Raw genomic sequence first — 20,164 nt, 5'->3', positions numbered from 1 at the left:
GTCAGTCTTGTCACACAGGTAATTTTGATTCTTATTTTCAATGACCTACCTAGATGTTTAGGTGGTTTTTAAGACATAACTTAAGTGATTCTCCAACACTGATCAGGAGAGGAAGTAAGAAAAAGAAACTGTCAGCATCTGTCTTTTAATTCACAGTATTAAATCATTTCATATTTTGTATCAGGAAATACTTGAAGAAATAACAAATTTGACTTCCATGAGATGGTGATGTAGTAAGATCCTGACTGAGCTCACTTCCTCCCAGACACACCACTATCTTACACCATATATAAAAATCAATTCAAAATGGATTAAAGACTTGAATGTAAGATTTGAAACCATATACATCCTACAAGAAAACATGTGTCGAATTCCTTGACATCAGCTCAGTGATTTTATTTTTCAATGTGACTCTGAAGGCGAGAGAAACAAAAACAATAATAAACAAATGGGATTATATCAAACTAAAAAGCTTTTGCACAGTGAAGGAAACTATCAATAAAATGAAAAGGCAACCTACTGAATGGGAGAAGACATTTGCAAATCATATATCCAATAAGGGGTTAATATACAAAATATGTTAAGAACTCATAAAACTCAATACTAATAAAAAAATACCCCCAAAATGGCAGAGGATCTGAATAGACATTTTCCAAAAAAAAGAAATACAGATGGTCAACAGGCACACAAGGAGATGCTCAACAGCACTAATAATTGGAAATTCAAATCAAACCTCAATGAGATATCACCTTACACTTGTCAAAATGGCTACTATCCAAAAGATAAGAAATAGCAAGTGTTGGTGAGGATGTAGAGAAAAGGGAACCCTCCTACACTGTTAGTGGGAATGTAAATTGGTCCAGCCACTATGGCAAAAAGTATGGAGGGTCCTCAAAAAACTAAAAAAACTACCACACAATCCAGCAGTCCTGCTCCTGGGTATCTATCCAAAGAAAACAAAACAAAACACTAATTCAAAAAGATGTATGCATCCCTATGTTCATTGCAGCATATTTATAATAGCCAAGATATGGAAACAACCTAAGTGTCTATCAATGGCTGAAAGGATTAAGAAGATACAATATATATATGCAATAAAAATATATACACATACAATGGATTACTACTCAGCCATAAAAAGGAATGAAATCTTGTGATCTGCAACAAGATGGACCTTGAAGGCATTACACTAAGTGAAATATATCAGACAGAGAGAGAGAAATAACATGATTTCACTTATATGTGTAATCTAAAACAAACAAACAAACAAAACTCAGACTCAATAAATATAGAGAACAGAATGTGGTTGCCAGGGGAAGTGGGTTGGGGGTGGGGATGGTGAAATAGGTGAAATAGGTGAAAAAGGTTCAAGAAGTAGAAACTACCAGTTATAAAATGAGTAAGTCATGGGGATTAATATATAGCATGGGGAAATAGTCAATAATGTATTAATTTTGTAAAATAGGGGGACAGATGGTTACTGGATTTATTGTGGTGATCATTTCACAATGTAGCCAAATATCAAATCCTTATGTTGTACATCTGAAATTAATACAACAGTGTATGTCAATTATATCTCAATTAAAAAAAAAAGAAAAAGAACAATAAATTTACATTAACAATAGCAATTTTTATTTCATCTGCTCTGTAGGTGTACCATTCACCAGATTTTGTAAAGATAGGGAAATAAGGCAAGACCCTATTCATTTTGACTTCAGATTCACTTTTTGAAATGTCATTCAAAATTATTTCACACAGAAGATGCTCAAAAGACAGAGGGCTAGAGGGGTTATTTGCCTTTTGTTTTTTTTGCAATAAACAATTATAAAATTAAAAAGTTTCATGCCCAGTGTCACTGAATGGGGAAAGGTAATAAATTTTTAAAAAGGAGAGAAAAATTTTAAGATAAAAAATCTATCATTTCAACTCTTCTCATCTGTTATCCACAACTAGGAAAGATAACAGCAATACAGATGGCCACTGATGATCAGAAACTCATTTCATCATCATCTTTTGTTTCATTCAGACATTCAATTTTGACAAGATTCAAAGACAGTTTTAGAAAGTCAATAAGTGAGATAATCTCAAAAGATTTCTTATGCTCTCCTCTGATCAGAACATAGTAAAGTAAGAAAAATATTACTTGTCTGACTGATCATCTTTAAAATAATAGGCTCCATATGCTTTACAGCAAAGTGACAAGTTTAGAAGTCAACTTTCAATCTTGCTCCCAAGTGGAAATTCAAACAGTCTAATTATAGAGATAGCTGTTAGGTGGGACAGTCTCTTTCTTCTTTCTACACTGCATGTTTTATGCACTTTAACAGCTTTTCCTAAATAATCTCCCAGGGTTGTTTAAGTGCAGGCTGAAATACGGTTGATTTCAAATTCTTATTATGGATTTTTCAAACTCCGTCTGTGTGCAGAAGCAAAATTGAGAATGGCGACTCGAAGAGCTGAGCTCTCCTCAGGGATATCACAGGAATTGATGACTGAATGTAGTGCCCGCATATATGCTGCAAATAAAGGTTTGCATAGTGATGAATGAAGCCAGATTTTAAACGACTCTCCCAGTCCCCTCCCTCTCAGCACTGCTTCTCTACCCAGTACAAACTTTATCCACTGAATAAACATTTATTGAGTACTTACTGCATGCCAAACACTCCATGGGGAAAGAAATGATCATGGAGAGGATGGACACAAAAATAGTGAAATTGCACTGTAATACTTCCAAACCAGAGACACATACAAAATGTCGTCACAGAATGAAGTTTGGAATGAAGAACAATCTAGTAGGGTAGAAAAGATTTTTGTAAATAGTAATATTTGAGATGGACTTAAAGGATAAATAAGAATAAAGGGAGGGAGGCATTCAAAGCAGTGAAATGAGTGAGTGAGGTGCACAAGGTGTAAGAAAATGACATGTCTTGGGTTAGCAAATTTGATGAGGCCGGAGTGTCACTTGGGGCCAGACAGTTCATATGTCAAATATGCCATGCATTTTTTACTATCACGTCAAACTCATTTCAGGACAGGGGAATGGCATGATTTTTTAAAAAAATATGACTCATAGTTTATCATAACTGATAAACTCACATCACACAGATGGGGCACTAGGAATATAAATGCTGACAGTATTTTCACTGTATGTATGCAGCATAAATAATCTTATTACTATGTAATCAATACATTTAAGAATGGGCAGGAAACAGAAACACTAGTGAGAACAGAAAGGACTCCATTTTTTTTCTAGCTGGGATTTCTGATAAAATAGAGTTTATACTGGTCCGAATCATTTTCCTCAGTGCCCCCTGATAGAATAATGTGGACATACATGGTAATAAATCTGTGCTAGATAACTTTAAAGTATTTGGATAGCAGGAAATTCAACTGCACAGAAGCCTAACTTGAATGGCTATAAAAGGCAAACTAATATTCTTCATTTCCAAGAAGACTTGGAACCCAGGTCTGTATGGCAGAGCGAGCTGGGAACATCCCCAGTACAAAGGCAGACAGGAAGGTAACAGGCCTCAAAGAGAAATATAACTCACTGTAATTATTTTTACTGAATCAGACTTGTTTTGTAAAGGGGTTATAACAGTCTCTGATATACAGTAAGCACTCAATAAATGCTAATTTAATATTATTACTACTTTTGTTGTTGTTTTTTTTAGTAGCTACCAGGCTCCAACCATTTCTTCAAGAAACTTACCTCTGTGGTTTTTATAGAAAATACAATTGTTGGCACAGGAGTCAGGATGGGCATCCCAAAAACCAGGACCACAGCAGCACAGTGCAGGTAACGTGACATTGTACAGCCGCATTTTCTCCTGGATCTGGACTCTCAAAGCTTCTACGTATCTATAAAAATACAGCATGATCAGGAAAAGAGAATCACTAGGAAGGCGATGAGCATGAGTCCTTATTTTACTCCCAGCTTTAACTGTTTAAACTATTTCATATCTTTGTGCCTCAACTCTTCCACTTTGTACTGGGGAGCACCACGGGAAAACTGTAATGCCCTCCCCAAGGCAAGAAGTCTGTACCCCCAAAAGCAAGAAAAGACACAGTCAGCTCTCTTGTAAGGAAAATGAGAACACTGATGCATAACAAGTCCCCTCCAGAGGGAGAAGTTCATGCAAAACATTTCCGAGCACCTCTGGTATTCCTTGTCTTTCTGTTGTTGCTGTTTTTCTCTGGCTCCTTTCATTTCCTCAAGTTGTAGCTGGGCTAATTTATCACTCATATTCTCCCCTGAACACAGCTCTTCTTGCAAGTTCACTCTTAATATCCTCTGCTCTTCAGCATGATGTTGTTGCTCTTTCTTTTTCTTAATTCTGAGAATAAAATCATGATATGACTAGGAATTTCACAAAATTATTACTAAGAATTAGCTTCTACCTCCAAATAACTAAAGAAATTCCCAGAAACAAGAGAGTCAAGGCAATCAGTTTAACACCTCTAGAATAGTCTCAAACATTCCTGCTGGCTGGCTTGACTTTATCCTGCAGCTCATGTATGTACATGGCCTCTCAGATGGAATGACCACTGGTTCTGTAAGGACACATGCAAGAGCTTTCTTGGGTAGGCAGGACTTCTGCTTTTAGCAAAAATGTTGTAAAAGGGACCAGATCTGCCCTCCCACCTTAAACAGACAAAGAAATAAATAATCAAATCAACTAACAAGACAAAAAACAAAAAACAATGATTTTTCAGACTCTGGACATCAGGCAACAAAAAACTGTGATCTCTGGCAGATGGAAAACAAATGAAGTGACTGCCAGAGCTTACTGACTTGAAGGTTTCTGGGCAGCAGCACAGGGCAGGGGAGTTGAGGTAGAGCCTGGTGGGCTCCCTGAGTTGAGGAGATGGAGCTGAAAGTGCAGGGACACAAAGGCAGCTACAGATCATAAGACAGAATAGGATAGAGGAGAGAGCTGCTCAGAAACAGAACCCCAGAGATCTGCAAAGGGTCTCCTAATATACTGCACAGCACTGCACATGTATGTGAGGAAATGACCTGAGGCTAAAGACAGAGCCATCCAACAGGGTAACAAGGAACAGTGCCTGCGCTCACACAGCAGGGAATAGTGCCTGTTCCCACCAGTCAGACTTGGCTGGTCAGGCACTGGGTAGAGTTTTCAGGAAGATCTTATCTCAGTAGTGTGGAATAATGATTAGTCCTACACTGAGCACTGCCCCAGCCACACCTAACAAACTGTGAAAGCAAAGCCCCAAAGTAACCTAACTGCATCTCAAAACAAAGCTCAGGAATATTTATAAAAATACAAAAATATCCAGCAGCCAACAAGGTAGAATTCACAATGTTGAACATCTAATCAAAGATTAACAGGCATACAAAGGTGCAGGAAAACACCTCATAATGAAGAGAATAATCAAACAAAATCAACCTAGAACTGATAGTTACTAGAATTAACACAGGACATTAAAACTGTTATTACATTCTACAAGTTCAAAAGCGTAAGATATAAAAAAGATTGAAATAAAATTTCTCAAGAAAACAATTTCTGAGAAAAAAATACACTGGAGAATAAGCCTCTATCTACTAAAGAAATGGAATCACTAGTTAACTTTCCAAAACAGAAAGCACCAGACAATATGGGTTCACCAAGGACAAATTATACCAATTCTCTACAACTTTGTTCAGAGGATAGAAACTGAAGCAATATTTCTTAACCTCATGATAGAGGCCAGCACTACCTTAATTCCAAAAGCAGGCAAAGATAATACAAGAAAATAAAACTACAGACCAGTATTTCTCATGAACATAAAGGCAAAAATCCTCAAAAATATTAGCAAATTAAGTCCAACAATGTATAAAAAGAATTACATGCGATGACCAAGAGGGATTTATCCCAGGAATGCAAGGCTGGTTCAACATGAAAAAAAATTAGTTGATGTAATCTATCACATTAACAGGCTAAATAAGAAAAATCACATGATCCTATCAATAGATGCAGAAAAAGCATTTGACAAAATCCAACACCATTTATGATAAAAACTCTCAGTAAACAAGGAATAAAGGGGAACCTCCTAACCTGATAAAGAATGTCTACAAAAAATCTACAGCTAACATCATCCTCAAAGGTGAGAAACTAGACACTATGCCACTAGTATCAGGAACAAGGTAAGGATGTCCCCTCTCACCACTCCTTCTCAACACAGTATTAGAAAGTCCTAGCTAATGCAATAAAGCAAAAATAAGAGATAAAAGGTGTACAAATTGGAAAGGAATAAATAAAACTGTCTTTGTTCCCACGTAACATGATTATCTATGTTCTTCCCAACCTGATCTATAGATTCAATGCGATCCCAATAAAAATCCCAGCAAATTATTTTATGGATGTTGACAATTTCATTCTGAAGTTTATATGGAGAGGCAAAATTCCCAGAATAGCCAACTCAATATTGAAGATGTTGGAGGACAGACACTACTTGACTTCAAGACTCACCACAAAGTTAGCAGTAATCAAGACAGTGTGGTAATTGGTTAAAGAACAGACAAAAGAACAATAAAACAGAACAGAGAGCCCAGGAATAGACCCACATAAATATACTGATCTTTGACAAAGGAGCAGAGGCAATACAATGGAGCAAAGATAGGCTTTTCAACAACTGGTAAGGGAACAACTGAACATGCATGTGCAAAAAAAAAAATAGATCCAGACACAGACCTTAACCCCTCACAATAATTAACTCAAAACAGGCCATAGAGCTAAATGTAAAATATAAAACTATAAAACTCCTAAAGGATACATTAGGAGAAAATCCAGACTATCTTGGGTATAGTGATGACTTTCTGGATACAATACTAAAGGCAAGGTCCATAAAAAAAAAAATTGATAAGCTGGACTCCATTAAAATTAAAAACTTCAGCTCTTCAAAAGACACTGTCAAAAGAATGAGAAGATAAGCCACAGACCAGTAGAAAATATCTGCAAGACACATCTGATAAAGGATTGTTATTCAAAATATACAAAGAACTCTTAAAACTCAACAATAAGAAAACAAACCTAATTTAAAAATGGGCCAAAGACCTGAAGAGACATCTCAGCAAAGATATACAGAGAGCAAATAAGTATATGAAAAGATGATTCACATCCTATGCCATGAGAAAAATACAAATTAAAACAGCGATGATACCACTGCACACCTACTAGCATGGCCAGAATCTAAAACACTGACAATATCAAATGCTGACAAAGATGTGGAGCAACAAGAACCTTCATTCTTTGCTGGTAGAAATGCAAAATGGCACAGCCACCTTTCTAAACATACTCTTACCATATGTCCAGCAATCATGCTACTCGGTATTTACCCAAAGGAATTAAAAACTTATGTCTACACAAAACCAGCACATGAATGTTTATAACATTTTAGTTTCTAAATGCTGTATCTTGGAGGAAACCAAAATGTTCTTTAGGAGGTGAATGGACAAGCAAAGCGGTACCTCCAGGCAATGGAGTATTATTCAGTGCTAAGAAGAAAAGAGCTACCAAGACATGAAGAGAGAGATGTGGAGGAAATTAAATGTGTATTACTAAGTGAAAGAAGCCAGTTTGAAAAGGCTATATATTGTATGATTCCAACTATATGACATTCTGGAAATGGCAAACAATGGAAACAGCGAAAAGATCAGTGGTTGCCAAAAATTGGGAGGGTGGGGGGAAGAGGGATGTATAGGCAGAGCACAGAAGACTTTTAGGGCAGTAAAACTATTCTGTCTGGCAATATAATGATGGATACATGTCATTATACATTTGTCCAAACCCATAAAGGTACAACACTTAATGTAAACTATGGACTTTGGGTGATAATGATGTGTCAATGTAGGGTCATCGTTTGTAACAAATGCACCACACTGGGCTGGGGGTGTTGATAATGGAAAAGCCTCTGAATGTCAGGGGGCAGGAATTATATGGGAAATTGCTGTAGCTTCCTCCCAATTTTGCTGTGAACCTAAAACTGCTCTATAAAACAAAATCTTTATAAAACGTACACTGTTAGATGACTAGCAGATTAAATATTGCAAAACTAAATCTGAAAGTATAACAATACAAATGATCTAAAACCACAGAAAAAATAATCCAAAAAAGTTAAAAGAGCACAAAAAAGTAAATAATTCAAGAAAAATTGGGTAAAGAACTTGAATAGAGATTTCTTGAAAGATCTATAACCAACCAACAAGCATATTAAAAGGTGCTTAACATCACTACTCATTAGGAAAATGTAAACCAAAACCTTAATGAGATACCACCTCACACCCCACTATCAAATAAACAGAAAATTACCAGTGTTGACAAGGATTGAGAAATTAGAACCCTTGTGCTGGGATTAAATTGGTGCAACCACTATGGAAAACAGTATGGAGGCTCCCCAAGAAATTAAAAATAGAACTACCAGATGATCTGGCAATCCCTCTTCTGATATATAACCAAAATAATCGCTAGCAGTGTCTTGAAAACATATCTGCACATCCATGTTCACTGCAGCACTAATTCACACTAGCCAAGAGGTGGGAGCAACCCTAGTGTTCATCTACAGAGAAAGGGACAAACAAAATGTGGTATACACATACAATAGAATATCAACATTAATCAGACTTAAAAAGGAAAGAAATCCTGTCACAAGCTATAATATGGATGATCCGTAAGGACATTATGCTAAGCCAAATAAGCCAGTCACAAAAAAGACAAATACAGTATGATTATGCTTTTATGAGGCTCTAAAGTAGTCAAATTCATAGAAACAGAAAGTAGAATGGTAATTACCAGAGGCTGAGGTTGGGGGCAAAGGGAAGTTGTTGCTTAATGGGCATAGAGTTTCAGATTTGCAAGATGAAAAAGTTCCAGAGATTTATTTCACAACAATGTAAATATAACTTATTTATTAACATTACTGAACTGTATGCTTAAAAATGGTTACAATGGCCAACTTCATGTTACATATTTTTTACCACCAAAAAAATAAATAAATGGGGAAAAGAGAAAAAATGAAATGAAGTTGCTTATAGACATACAAAAGTTGAAACCCCAGTATACCCACAACTATAAGAAATGTTAAAGGCTGTCTTTCAAGCAAGAGCAAAATGATACTTTAGGTAATACATGTAACATTTTTCTTATTATTTAGACCTCTTTAAATAATAATAGACTGTTCTAACAGAAAAAATCATTTTTTATAATCTTTTTTTAAGTGTTATTGATATACAATCTTATGAAGGTGTCATATGAACAACATTGTGGTTTCAACATTCACTCCTATTATCAAGTCCTCACCACTCCCCACTGCCATCACTGCCATCAGCATAGTAAGATGCTGTAGAGTCATTACTTGTCTTCTCCATGCTTTACTGCCTTCCCTGTGACCTACCTATATTGTGATTGCAAATTATAGTGCCCCTTAATCCCCTTCTCCCTCTGGACCCAGCCTCCCCTTTGGTAACCACTAGTTCTTTCTCTGAGCCTATGAGTCCGCTGCTATTTCGGTCCTTCAGTTTAGCTTTCTTTTTATATTCCATAAATGAGTGAAGTCATTTGGTATTTGCCTTTCTTCACCTGGCTTATTTCACTGAGCATAATATATTCTAGCTGCATCCATGTTGTTGCAAATGGGAGGATTTCTTTTCTTTTTATGGCTGAATAATACCCCATTGGGTATACATACCACCTCTTCTTTATCCATTCATTTACTGATGGACACAGGTTGCTTCCATATATTGGCTATTGTAAATAGTGCCACGATAAACATAGGGGTGCATATGCCTTTTTGAATCAGGGATCTTGTTTCCTTCAGGTAAATTCCTAGGAGTGGAATCACTAGGTCAAATGGGATTTCTATTTTTAGTTTTTTGAGGAACCTCCATACTGCTTTCCACAATGGTTGAACCAATTTACACTCCCACCAACAGTGTAGGAGGCTTCCCCTTTCTCTGCATTCTCACCAGCATTTGTTGTTTCTTGTCTTTTGAATGTTGGCCATCCTAACTGGTGTGAGGTGGTATCTCACTGTTGTTTTAATTTGCATTTCTATGATGATTAGCAATGTGGAGCATCTTTTCACATGCCTGCTGGCCATCCAAATTTCTTCTTTGGAGATGTGTCTGTTCAGATCCTCCGCCCATTTTTTAATCGGGTTATTTGTTTTTTGGGTGTTGAGGCATATGAGTTATTTATGTATTTTGGACATTAACCCCTTATCAGATAAGTCATTTATGAATATATTCTCCCATACTGTAGGATGCCTTTTTGTTCTACTGATGGTGTCCTTTGCTGTACAGAAGCTTTTTAGTTTCATATAGTCCCACTTGTTCATTTTTTATTTAGTTTCCCTTGCCTGAGGAGATACGTTCAGGGGAAAGTTGCTCATGTTTATTATATTCAAGAGATTTTTGCCCACATTTTCTTCTATGAGTTTTAAGGTTTTATGACTTACATTCAGGTCTTTGATCCATTTTGAGTTTATTATTGTGTATGGAGTTAGACAATAATCCAGTTTCATTCTCTTAACTGTAGCTGTCTAGTTCTGCCAATATCAGTTGTTGAAAAGGCTGTCTTTTCCCCATTGTATATTCATGGCTCCATTACCATATATTAATTGGCCATATTTGTGTGGGTTTATATCTGGGCTTTCTATTCTGTTCCATTGATTTATGGGTCTGTTCTTGTGGCAGTACAAAATTGTTTTCATTACTACAGCTTTGTAGTAGAGCTTTAAGTTAGGGAGCATAAACCCCCAGCTTTGTTCTTCCTTCTCAGGATTGCTTTGGTTATTTGGGGTCTTTTGTGGCACTATATGAATTTTAGAACTATTTGTTCTAGTTCATTGAAGAATGTTGTTGGTATTTTGATAGGGATTGCACTGAATCTGTAAATTGCTGTAGGCAGGATGGCCATTTTGACAATATTAATTCTTCCTATCCTATTCAGAGCACAGTATGTATTTGCATTTACTGGTGTCTTCTTTAATTTCTCTCATAAGTGTCTTCATTTTCAGAGTATAGACCTCCTTGGTTAGGTTTATTCCTAGGTATTTTATGCTTTTTGATGCAACTGTAAATGGAACTGTTTTCCTGATTTCTCTGTTAATTTGTTGTTAATATATATGAATGCAACAGATTTCTGTGTATTAATTTTGTATCCTGTCACTTTGTTGAATTTCAGATATTAGTTCTAATAGTTTTTTGATGGAGTCTTTAGGGTTTTCTATGTATAATATCATGTCATCTGCAAACAGTGACAGTTTAACTTCTTCCTTACCAATTTGGATGCCTTTTATTTGTTTGTGTTGTCTGAATAATGGATTTTATATATACAAGTAAAATGCATGAAAACAATAGCATAAAGGTTGGGATGGGAGAAATCGAAGTACAGACCTTCCTAGAATTACAATAGGGTTACATTCCTAAGTTGAAAGTACTGTTAAGTCAAAAATGTATTTAGTACACCTAACCTTCCAAACATCACATCTTAGCCTACCCTACCTTAAACATGCTCAGAACACTTTGAGCCTACAGTTGGGAAAAAAATCATCTAACACATGTCTATTCTATAATAAATTGCTGAATATCTCATTTAAATTTATTGAATACTGTTCTGAAAGTGAAAAACAAGATGGTCGTATGGGTACAGAATGGTTGTAAGGTTACCAGTTGTTCATCCTCAAGATAGCATGGCTGACTAGGAGCTGCTGCTCACTGCAGCTGCCCAGCATACAAGAAAATATTGTACCACATATTAGTAGCCTGGAGAAAGATCAAAATTCAAAATTTGAAGTACTGTTTCTACTGAATATGTGTCATTTTTGCACCATTCTGAAGTTGAAAACCATAAATTGAACCACTGTAAAATTGGGGACCATCTGTATATTACTGCAAGATTCTAATACTATGATATTTATACTATACATGAAGAAATTTAATATCATTTGAAGGCAGACTGTGAAAAGTTATGACATGTATACTATAAACACTAGCACAACCAGTAACAACAAATGTTATAGCTAATATGCCAAAAAAGAGATCAAATGGAATCATAAAAATATAAAAGTAATTTAAAAGGAAAAAAAAGAAAAAAGGGAGCAAACAACAAATGGAACAGAAAACAAATAGCAAGATGATATACTTACATCAAACTTTACCAATAATCACATTAAAGGAAAATGGTCTAAACATCCACATTAAAAGGCAGAGATTCTCAGATCCGACAAAAACTCAAGGACCAACTAAATGCTACTGACAAGAAATGTACTTTAAATATAAAGGAACATAGGTTAAAAATAAAAGAATGGAAAATGATAACATCATGTTAGCACTAGTTAAAAATGTCTAGAGTGGCTATATTAATAACAGACATTGTAGATTTCAGAGAAAACAAAATTATCAGAGATTACTTCATAATTACAGAGCCAACTGTAATTGACACAACAATCCCAAATATTTATGCATCTAATAACAGAGCTTCAAAATACATGAAACAAAGGCTGATGGAACTGCAAGGAAATATGACAAATCCACAGTTACAGGAAGAGATTTCAACATCCATCTCTCAATTACTGATAGAATAAGTGGGTATAAAAATGGCAAGGATATAGAATTGACCAGTATCATCAACCAACTTGACCTAATGTGAATTTGTAAAACACTCAATATTTACAGAATAGCAAAATACACATTTATGGAACAACAGAATACATATTATTCTAATGTTAAGTTATTGAATGTAGAACATTGACCAAGATAAACCATATCTACACCATTAAACAAGTGTCAATCAATTCAAAAGGATTCAAGACATACACAGCATACTATTCTCAGACCACAATGGAATTAAATTAGAAATCAGTAACAGAAAGATGGTTGGAATATCTTCAAATATTTGGAAATTAAGTAATACACTTCTAAGAACCCATGATAAAAGAAGAAAAAAAGGGGAAATTAGAAGATATTTTGAGCTGAATGAAAATGAAGTTATCAGATGCTGCTAAAGACTATTTAAAATTTATTGCACTAAATGCCTACATAAGAGAAGAAAGGTATCAAATAAATGACCTAATCTTCTACTTTAAGAAATTAAAAAGAGAAGAAATTGTGCCTTTAAAGTAAGCAGAAGAAAATAAAGGTTGAAGCATAAATCAAAGTAAGGAACAGAAAAAAAGAAAAAATTAATGAAACCAAAAGCTGGGTCTTTGAGAAGATCAATAAAATTGATAAATCTTGAGATTATCACACAAAAAAGAGAACATACAGATTACTAAGATCAAAAATAAAAAAATAACAGAGGTGCTATCACATAAAGATTCTATAGATATCAAAAGGATAGTAAGAGAATACAAAGAATAATTTTATGCCAATTAATTTGACAATTTAGATAAAAATGACAAATGCATAGAAAGACACAAACTAGTAAAGCTTATTCAAGAAAAAAGTAGATAACCTGAATCTGAATAGTCCTGTGTCTATTAAGACTGAAACTGTTATTAAGCATTTTTCTTCAATGAAAAGTCTAGTATCAAATGCATTCACTGGCAAATTCTACCAAACACTTAAGGAAGAACTAATACCAATTCTATATAAACTCTCCCCCTAAAACTGGAGGGACACCCACCTCATTCTATGAAGCCAGCGTTACAATGAAACCAAAACCAGTCAAAGATATTACAAGAACTGTACAAGCCAGTACTTCTTAGAACATAGATGTAAATTTTAAACAAAAATTTTAGTAAATTTAAATCGAACAACATATTAAGAGAATAATAATCACAAGTGGGGTTTACCCCAAGAACACAGGGTTAATTTGACATTCAAAAGTCAATATTATTTACCATATTAAGCCAAAAAAAGAAAAACTACATGGTCATCTCATTAGAGAAAAAAAATTTGGTAAAATTCAACATCCATTCCTGATTGAAATTCTCAAAAGAACCTCCTCAGTCTGATAATTAGCATCTATGAAAAAACTAAAACTAACAGCACACTTAGTGGTAAAAGGCTAAATGCTTTCTAAGATCAGGGATTGTCCACTCTGTTTTCTAAAACTTTTCACTTTTATTTGACATTGTGTTGGAGGCTTTAGCCAATGTGATCAGGCAAGACAGAGAAATAAGACATTCAGATTTAAAGGAAAAAGTAAAACTGTCTTTGTTTGAAGATGACATGATCATCATGCAAAAATAACACAATGGAATTAATAAGTGAGTTTAGTAAGGTTTCAAGGTAAAAGATTCATATCTAAAAATCAATTGTGCACCTTCTTATACTAGCAACAAAAAAATCAGAAACTGAAATTTTTTAAAATGCCATATACAATAGTATCAAAAATATGAAATGCTTAGGGATAGATCTGGTATAAGATGTGTAAGACCTACCCACTGAAAACTTTGAGAAAAATTAAACAATTGCTAAGTAGGTGGAGCACTATACCTTGTTTATGGAAGACTCTATATCATTAAGATGTAAATTCTCCCCAAGTTATTTATAGACTCAACACAGTCTCAATTAAAATCCAAGGAGGCTTTTTCTGTAGAAATTGACAAACTGATTTTGAAGTTTATATAGAAATACAAAGGGCCTAGATAATGGCCAACACAACTCTGGGGAAAAAACTGGAGGGCTAATGCTATCTGACTTTTTTAGCCATCCCCAGTGTTTCTCCACAAAACCTCCATGCAGACTGGGTCTGAGGAACTATCTTCAGGGACCAACAGAAGGGGCAGCAGTGAAAATGGGGCTGAGATTTATTGAAGTATTATAAACCATACTACTAAGCGTGATATTAGCATTAAGATAAACAGATCAGTGGAACAGAAGAGAAAGTCCAGAAATAAATGCACACATACAGGGATAGTTCACTTTGTAAACATTTTTACTGAGATATAATTTGTACACCATAAAGTTCACCAGCATCATAACGTAATTTGAGAACATTTCCATCACCCCAAAAGAAACCTTATACTCATTAGTCACTTTTCACCCCTTCCCCACCCCACCCCAATTCCCCTTCCCTGACCCTAGAGAACCACTAATTTTTCTGTCTCTGTAGAATTGCCTGTTTTAGACATTTCATATAAATTAGATCATACAGTATCTGGCTTTTTGTGATGAGATTCTCTCACCTGGCATAATATTTTCAAAGACTATTCACATTGTAGCATTATTGGTACTTCATTCCTTCTTCCTGCTGATATTCTATTGTATAGATATTACCACATTTTACTTACCTATTCTTCAGTTTGGGGACATTTGATATGCTTCCACTTCTTGGCTTTTATGAATAATGCTGGTATGAACATTTGTGTACATTGTTGTATGGAAGTACATTTTCAGTTCTTAGGTATATTACTCAGGAGTGGAACTACTGAGTCATATGGTAAATCTATGTTTAACCTTTTGAAGAATTACTAAATTGTTTTCCAAAGTGACTGTACCATTTTATATTTCCCACCAACAATGTGTGGTAATTCTAATTTCCCTACATTCTTATCAGCACTTCTTATTTATATTTTTTACTATAGCTATTCGTGTGTTTTAAGTGATATCTCAGTGTGGTTTTGATTTGCTTTTACAAATAACTGATGATATTGAGCATCTTTTCATGTGCTTGTAGCTATTTGCACATTTTCCAGAGAAAAATGTCTATTTAAACCCTTTGTCTCCCCTTTAACTAGGTTGTCTTTTATTATTGAGTTGTAAGAGTTCTTTATATATTCTGAATACAATCTGTTACCAGATACATTATTTGTAAATATTGTCTTCTGTTCTGTAGTTGTTTTTCCACTTTACTGGTGGTTTTTAATTTTGATTAAATCAAATTTATCAATCTTTTATTGTTTGTCGGAAAATTGATTTTTGACAAACATTTAAAGGCAATGCTGTAGAAAAAGGATAACCTTTTCAACAAATGGATATCCACATGCAAAAAATAAACTTCATATCACATATGAAAATTAACTCAAAAGGGATCAAAACCTAAAATGATAACCTGTCTATAAAAAAATGAAAATTTGTGACTGTGGGTCAGGCAACAATTTCTTAAATATGACACCTAAAGCACAGTCTACAAAAGAAGAAATTGAAATACAGGTAATCTTCAAATTTTAAAATATTTGCTCTATAAAGGACACAATGTTAAGATGAAATGACATGACATAGACTAGAAGAATATCTCTGTAAACAATACATCTGATAAAGGACTTACATCCAGATTGTATTAAAGAACTCTTAAAATTCAACAGTAAGACAATAAGTCAATGAAACAATTTGGCTTAGAAAAGACGGTTTACCAAAAAGGATAAAACAGATGGTAAAAAAAATACTTGAAAAGATGCTCAACATCTTTAGCCATTCAGAAAATGCAAACTAGAACCATAAAATGAGATAATATTACATACCTATTCAAATGGCTAAAATGAAAAATGACCATACAAATTGCTAGTGAAGATGATCCAGCCATTCCACTTCCAGGAATTTACCTAAGATAAGAAATAACATATTTCCAAAGACTGTACATGAATGTTCATTGCAGCTTTAACTGTAATAGCCCAAATCTAGAGACAACTCAAAAGTCCATCAACCTCTAAATGGATAAACAAACTGTAGTATATCCATACAATGGATTACTATTTGGTAACAACAGTGAGTTCTTGAAACAAGGATGAACCTCAAAGTAATTAGGCTGAGTAAAAGGAGCTAGGCACAAGAGTACATGTTGTGATTCCAGAAACTGCAAACTTAGTGACACAAAGCAACCAGTGAATGCCTGGGGAAAAGGGAGCAGGGGGAGGCAGGAAGAAAAGGCTATCGGGGCATGAGGAAATTTTGGGGAGTGGGGGGTAGATATGTTCACTGTCTTGACTGTGGTAGTGGTTGCATGTGCACGTATGTAAAAACATTAAAGTCTATACTTCAAATATGTGCAGTTTACTGAACATCAATTATACTTAAATAACCCACCTTCAAGTAGAGAGTAAATGAGTAGCTCATTGAGAAAATCATCAGAAAACCTAAGTCAAGAGCTTTTGTTAAGAAATATGACTGATTCAAGACTAGCACTTACAAACATGTGCTGATTACATCAGTTGCTAAAAATTACTTTGAAACAAATGAACTATTGTTTTCTGAAGAGTAGAATGAGGCCAATTCACACTCATGCCTCTTCAATAAACCATAGAATGCTGAAAAGTCTGGGCTTCTATTCATTTGTGGCAGCCTTTTAACTCCAGAGGAATTACGTCCTTCCTTTTAGTTAGATTAACACAAGTATATATTAAAAACCAGGAAGCTGTCCTACAAAGGCTGAAAGATCAAGCACTGGAAAAGTACAAGAGTTGTATATGGAACTAAGTCCTGCCAGATTCTGACAGCTATTTGCTGGCCATCTCTAGAAGGGTGACAAGGCCATTTAAGCAAAGGATTTTCTTACAACCGTTCTTCCATACTTGCCATTCTTTCCTGAGCTATTACTGTAGGTCTAAAACAAGGATTCCTCGAAGAGTATAGAACATAAACATAGCTTTTATGGTATCATTCAAACTCAAATGCAATATAAAGTTGGAAAAAGGTAAAGGCAAGAAATCTCATTAGTGCAACTTGAGCAGAGAGTGATGTGTTTGTATCAGTGAAGGCATACAAGGCAGTGTACTAGGAATGTGAGAAAGGTAATGCGGAAAGGCCAAAATAGGCACATACTCCTAGTGACTGACTTTAAAATATGTTGCCTTGCTCTCCTAGAATATCGTGTGAAGTAAGCAGAAGAATGAAAAGGAAAGATTCAAAGAGTACAAAAGTTAAAAGACACTAAGATCAAAGTGTTCTTGGCTAGGGATCTACATACACAGAGATCTTTTTCCAAAGAAAGTCAGTAAAGAAAAGTATTTTAAGGACATTTGTATTTGTTTAGTTCGCTAATTCCTTAGCATGTGAAAAAGGCAAATGGGAAAAGATTTTTCTATAGATAATGAATCAAACTGAAGTTTTTTAATGGTAAAATTTAAATGGAGCCAAGTGAATAACAACAGAAAAAGCTTATTAGTTGTTATAATTCTCCGTTATCAATTATTCTTTATACCAGTAAACTAAGAGCTAAGGTACCATAACCATGTCAGCATTGTTTTTCAAATGTTGGCACCTTAGACCTTGGTAATAGGACAATTACTAGAAATGATGGCCTCAGCCCCTTCCCTTCTACCCCTAGCTTTTCCCACTAGCTCCTCACAACCATACATCTTTAAACACTTGTCAAGACTTTGTCTCTATTCCCTGATCCTCATCCAATACAGCTTTCAATCACTCCACAGAAACAGCTCTAAGTCAATGGTGGCCTACAGGTCATTTAATCCATCTAGCATATAACATTCTCGAGGGTGGCAATACTGTAACCAAGGCAGCAAAAGAGATTCCAGGGAGCAAAGCTACAGCTCCATCACAGACCATTCATTCCCCTGAGATCCAAGCCTATTTAGCTACCTGCCAATCTGATATTTCCCTATGAGTGTCTCAGAGGTATTTTCTGGGAAAAGAGTCCACAGCTTTGGTGTAATTCTCAGGTTGAAAACTACTGCAATTTCAGAAAGGATTTCAGAAAGGATTATAAAATAATAAAATGGTAAAACTAAAAAGCTAAAAGGTTGATACAATTAATTCTATGAACAAGTTTTTATTCTTCTCTGATGTCTTTAAGGTCTCTTCGTGTAAATATATCTAGTTAATAATACACAACAGAAACTAAATGAGGTAAGAAATCATCATGTCAATATATTGATTTGTCCCAAAGCACTGACATGAATGCCGTTTTAGTGGTTCTTTGGTTATACTAAAAGGTATCCTGAAACCAGTGTCAGACTTTCAGTAAATGAAAACAAGAATATGAAACACCACAAATAGGTTTGTAAACTTGCTACACTGACTGTAGCAAATGGAGCCAAGTGAATGACAACAGAAAAAGCTTAGTAGCTGGTATAATACTCTGTATCAATTATTCTTTATACCAGTAAACTAAGAGCTAAGGTACCATAACCTTACACAACTAAGAGTAAATGTCAAAAATTACATTTTGAAGAGAATCCAGAAAAAAAGGGGGTATCATAAGAAAACTGCATTAAAAATATACCCTTATAATTCCAACAATTTAAAAACTCTTCTTTTAGTCATGTTTCGTATAAGGCCACACCACAAAGTTAAAATATGAAGGCTTTTTGGCTCTATGAATTCTTTCTTCTTGGACAATCAGAAATTTGCCAACACCAATACTTTCAAATAAAAGGAATTCTGCTTCTAAGATTTAGAAACAGGTTTATTTCAGGGGTTAGAAAAATAACCTCTCAAATTGGTGGAAGAAATCTTCCTCTTTACCGCAACAGGATTAAAGGTCTAATCTAGCATGGTCTAAATCTTTACCTGCTGATCCTGTTTTCTGTTCAACCTTTCTCTCTGTCTCCCTGTTTCCTGACTCTGATAGAATTCTTCCTCGGTGATTTCTGAAGTCATTACTAAAAATACCTTAATAGTTCCTATTGAACTCTCTACCTGGGTTTTCTTTAAGCACCTCAAACCTAGTATGCTTCAAACTAAACTTACTCTCTCCACCTCTACCTCCTTCCTGGCACATCTGTCTTATAGTTTATTTATCTAGGGACCCAAGCCATAAACATAGGATTTTACCTTGCATTCTCCTATACAAAACCTTGATAATTTTATCTCTTATGCTCTTAAAACTGTCTCTTCCTCATTCCTTCCCTGGCCCTGACTTACATGAAAGGCCATGTCACAGACTTCTAAGAGGTTACTGATGGAGTCAAATCTGGGGTTGAATCCTAGTTCTGCTATTGCTAAGTGTGATCTTAATCTTAGGCAAATTACTTAACCTTTCTATGGCTCACTTTCTCATCTGTAAAATGAAAAGAAGAAAAAATTTACTTTATAGGGTTATGAAGTGAGCAAATGAGCTAATAGCTCTAAAACACTCAACATTATGCCAGGTACACTGTAAATACTTGGTATGTACAACTACCCTGCAGAATTATATATCAATTAAATGAGATGATAATCTGTGTAAAGCACCAGACATACAGTAAGGACTTAGTATATAATAATAATATATTTTTTAATTAATTTCACCTCTCATCTTCTAAGTATATCACTTCAATAATT

At 34.9% G+C, this 20,164-nt stretch overlaps 1 protein-coding gene across 7 annotated transcripts in view; it reads right to left on the bottom strand.

Moving 5' to 3' along the window:
- Positions 1-1,609: 1,609 nt before the first annotated feature.
- CCDC15 (coiled-coil domain containing 15) overlaps positions 1,610-20,164 on the bottom strand; it is a 61,129-nt gene continuing 42,574 nt past the window's right edge. For 4 of the 7 annotated variants that reach the window (XM_036930271.2, XM_036930274.2, XM_036930275.2 and 1 more), the window contains 3 exons: positions 4,158-4,337; positions 3,713-3,861; positions 1,610-2,516 (listed from right to left, as the gene is read on the bottom strand). In XM_036930271.2, coding sequence (XP_036786166.2) covers positions 2,395-2,516; positions 3,713-3,861; positions 4,158-4,337 — 451 coding nt within the window. In that variant the 3' untranslated portion in view covers positions 1,610-2,394. Of the gene's footprint in view, positions 2,517-3,712; positions 3,862-4,157; positions 4,338-16,407; positions 16,489-20,164 lie in introns of those variants that run through there. The other 3 variants (XR_005033526.2, XM_036930276.2, XR_008993190.1) reach the window with 3 other exon arrangements.

The sequence above is a fragment of the Manis pentadactyla genome, chromosome 13 (assembly GCF_030020395.1).
Source record: "Manis pentadactyla isolate mManPen7 chromosome 13, mManPen7.hap1, whole genome shotgun sequence".
NCBI classification, from domain to species: Eukaryota; Metazoa; Chordata; class Mammalia; order Pholidota; family Manidae; genus Manis; species Manis pentadactyla.
This window is presented reverse-complemented; position numbering and strand designations above follow the sequence as displayed.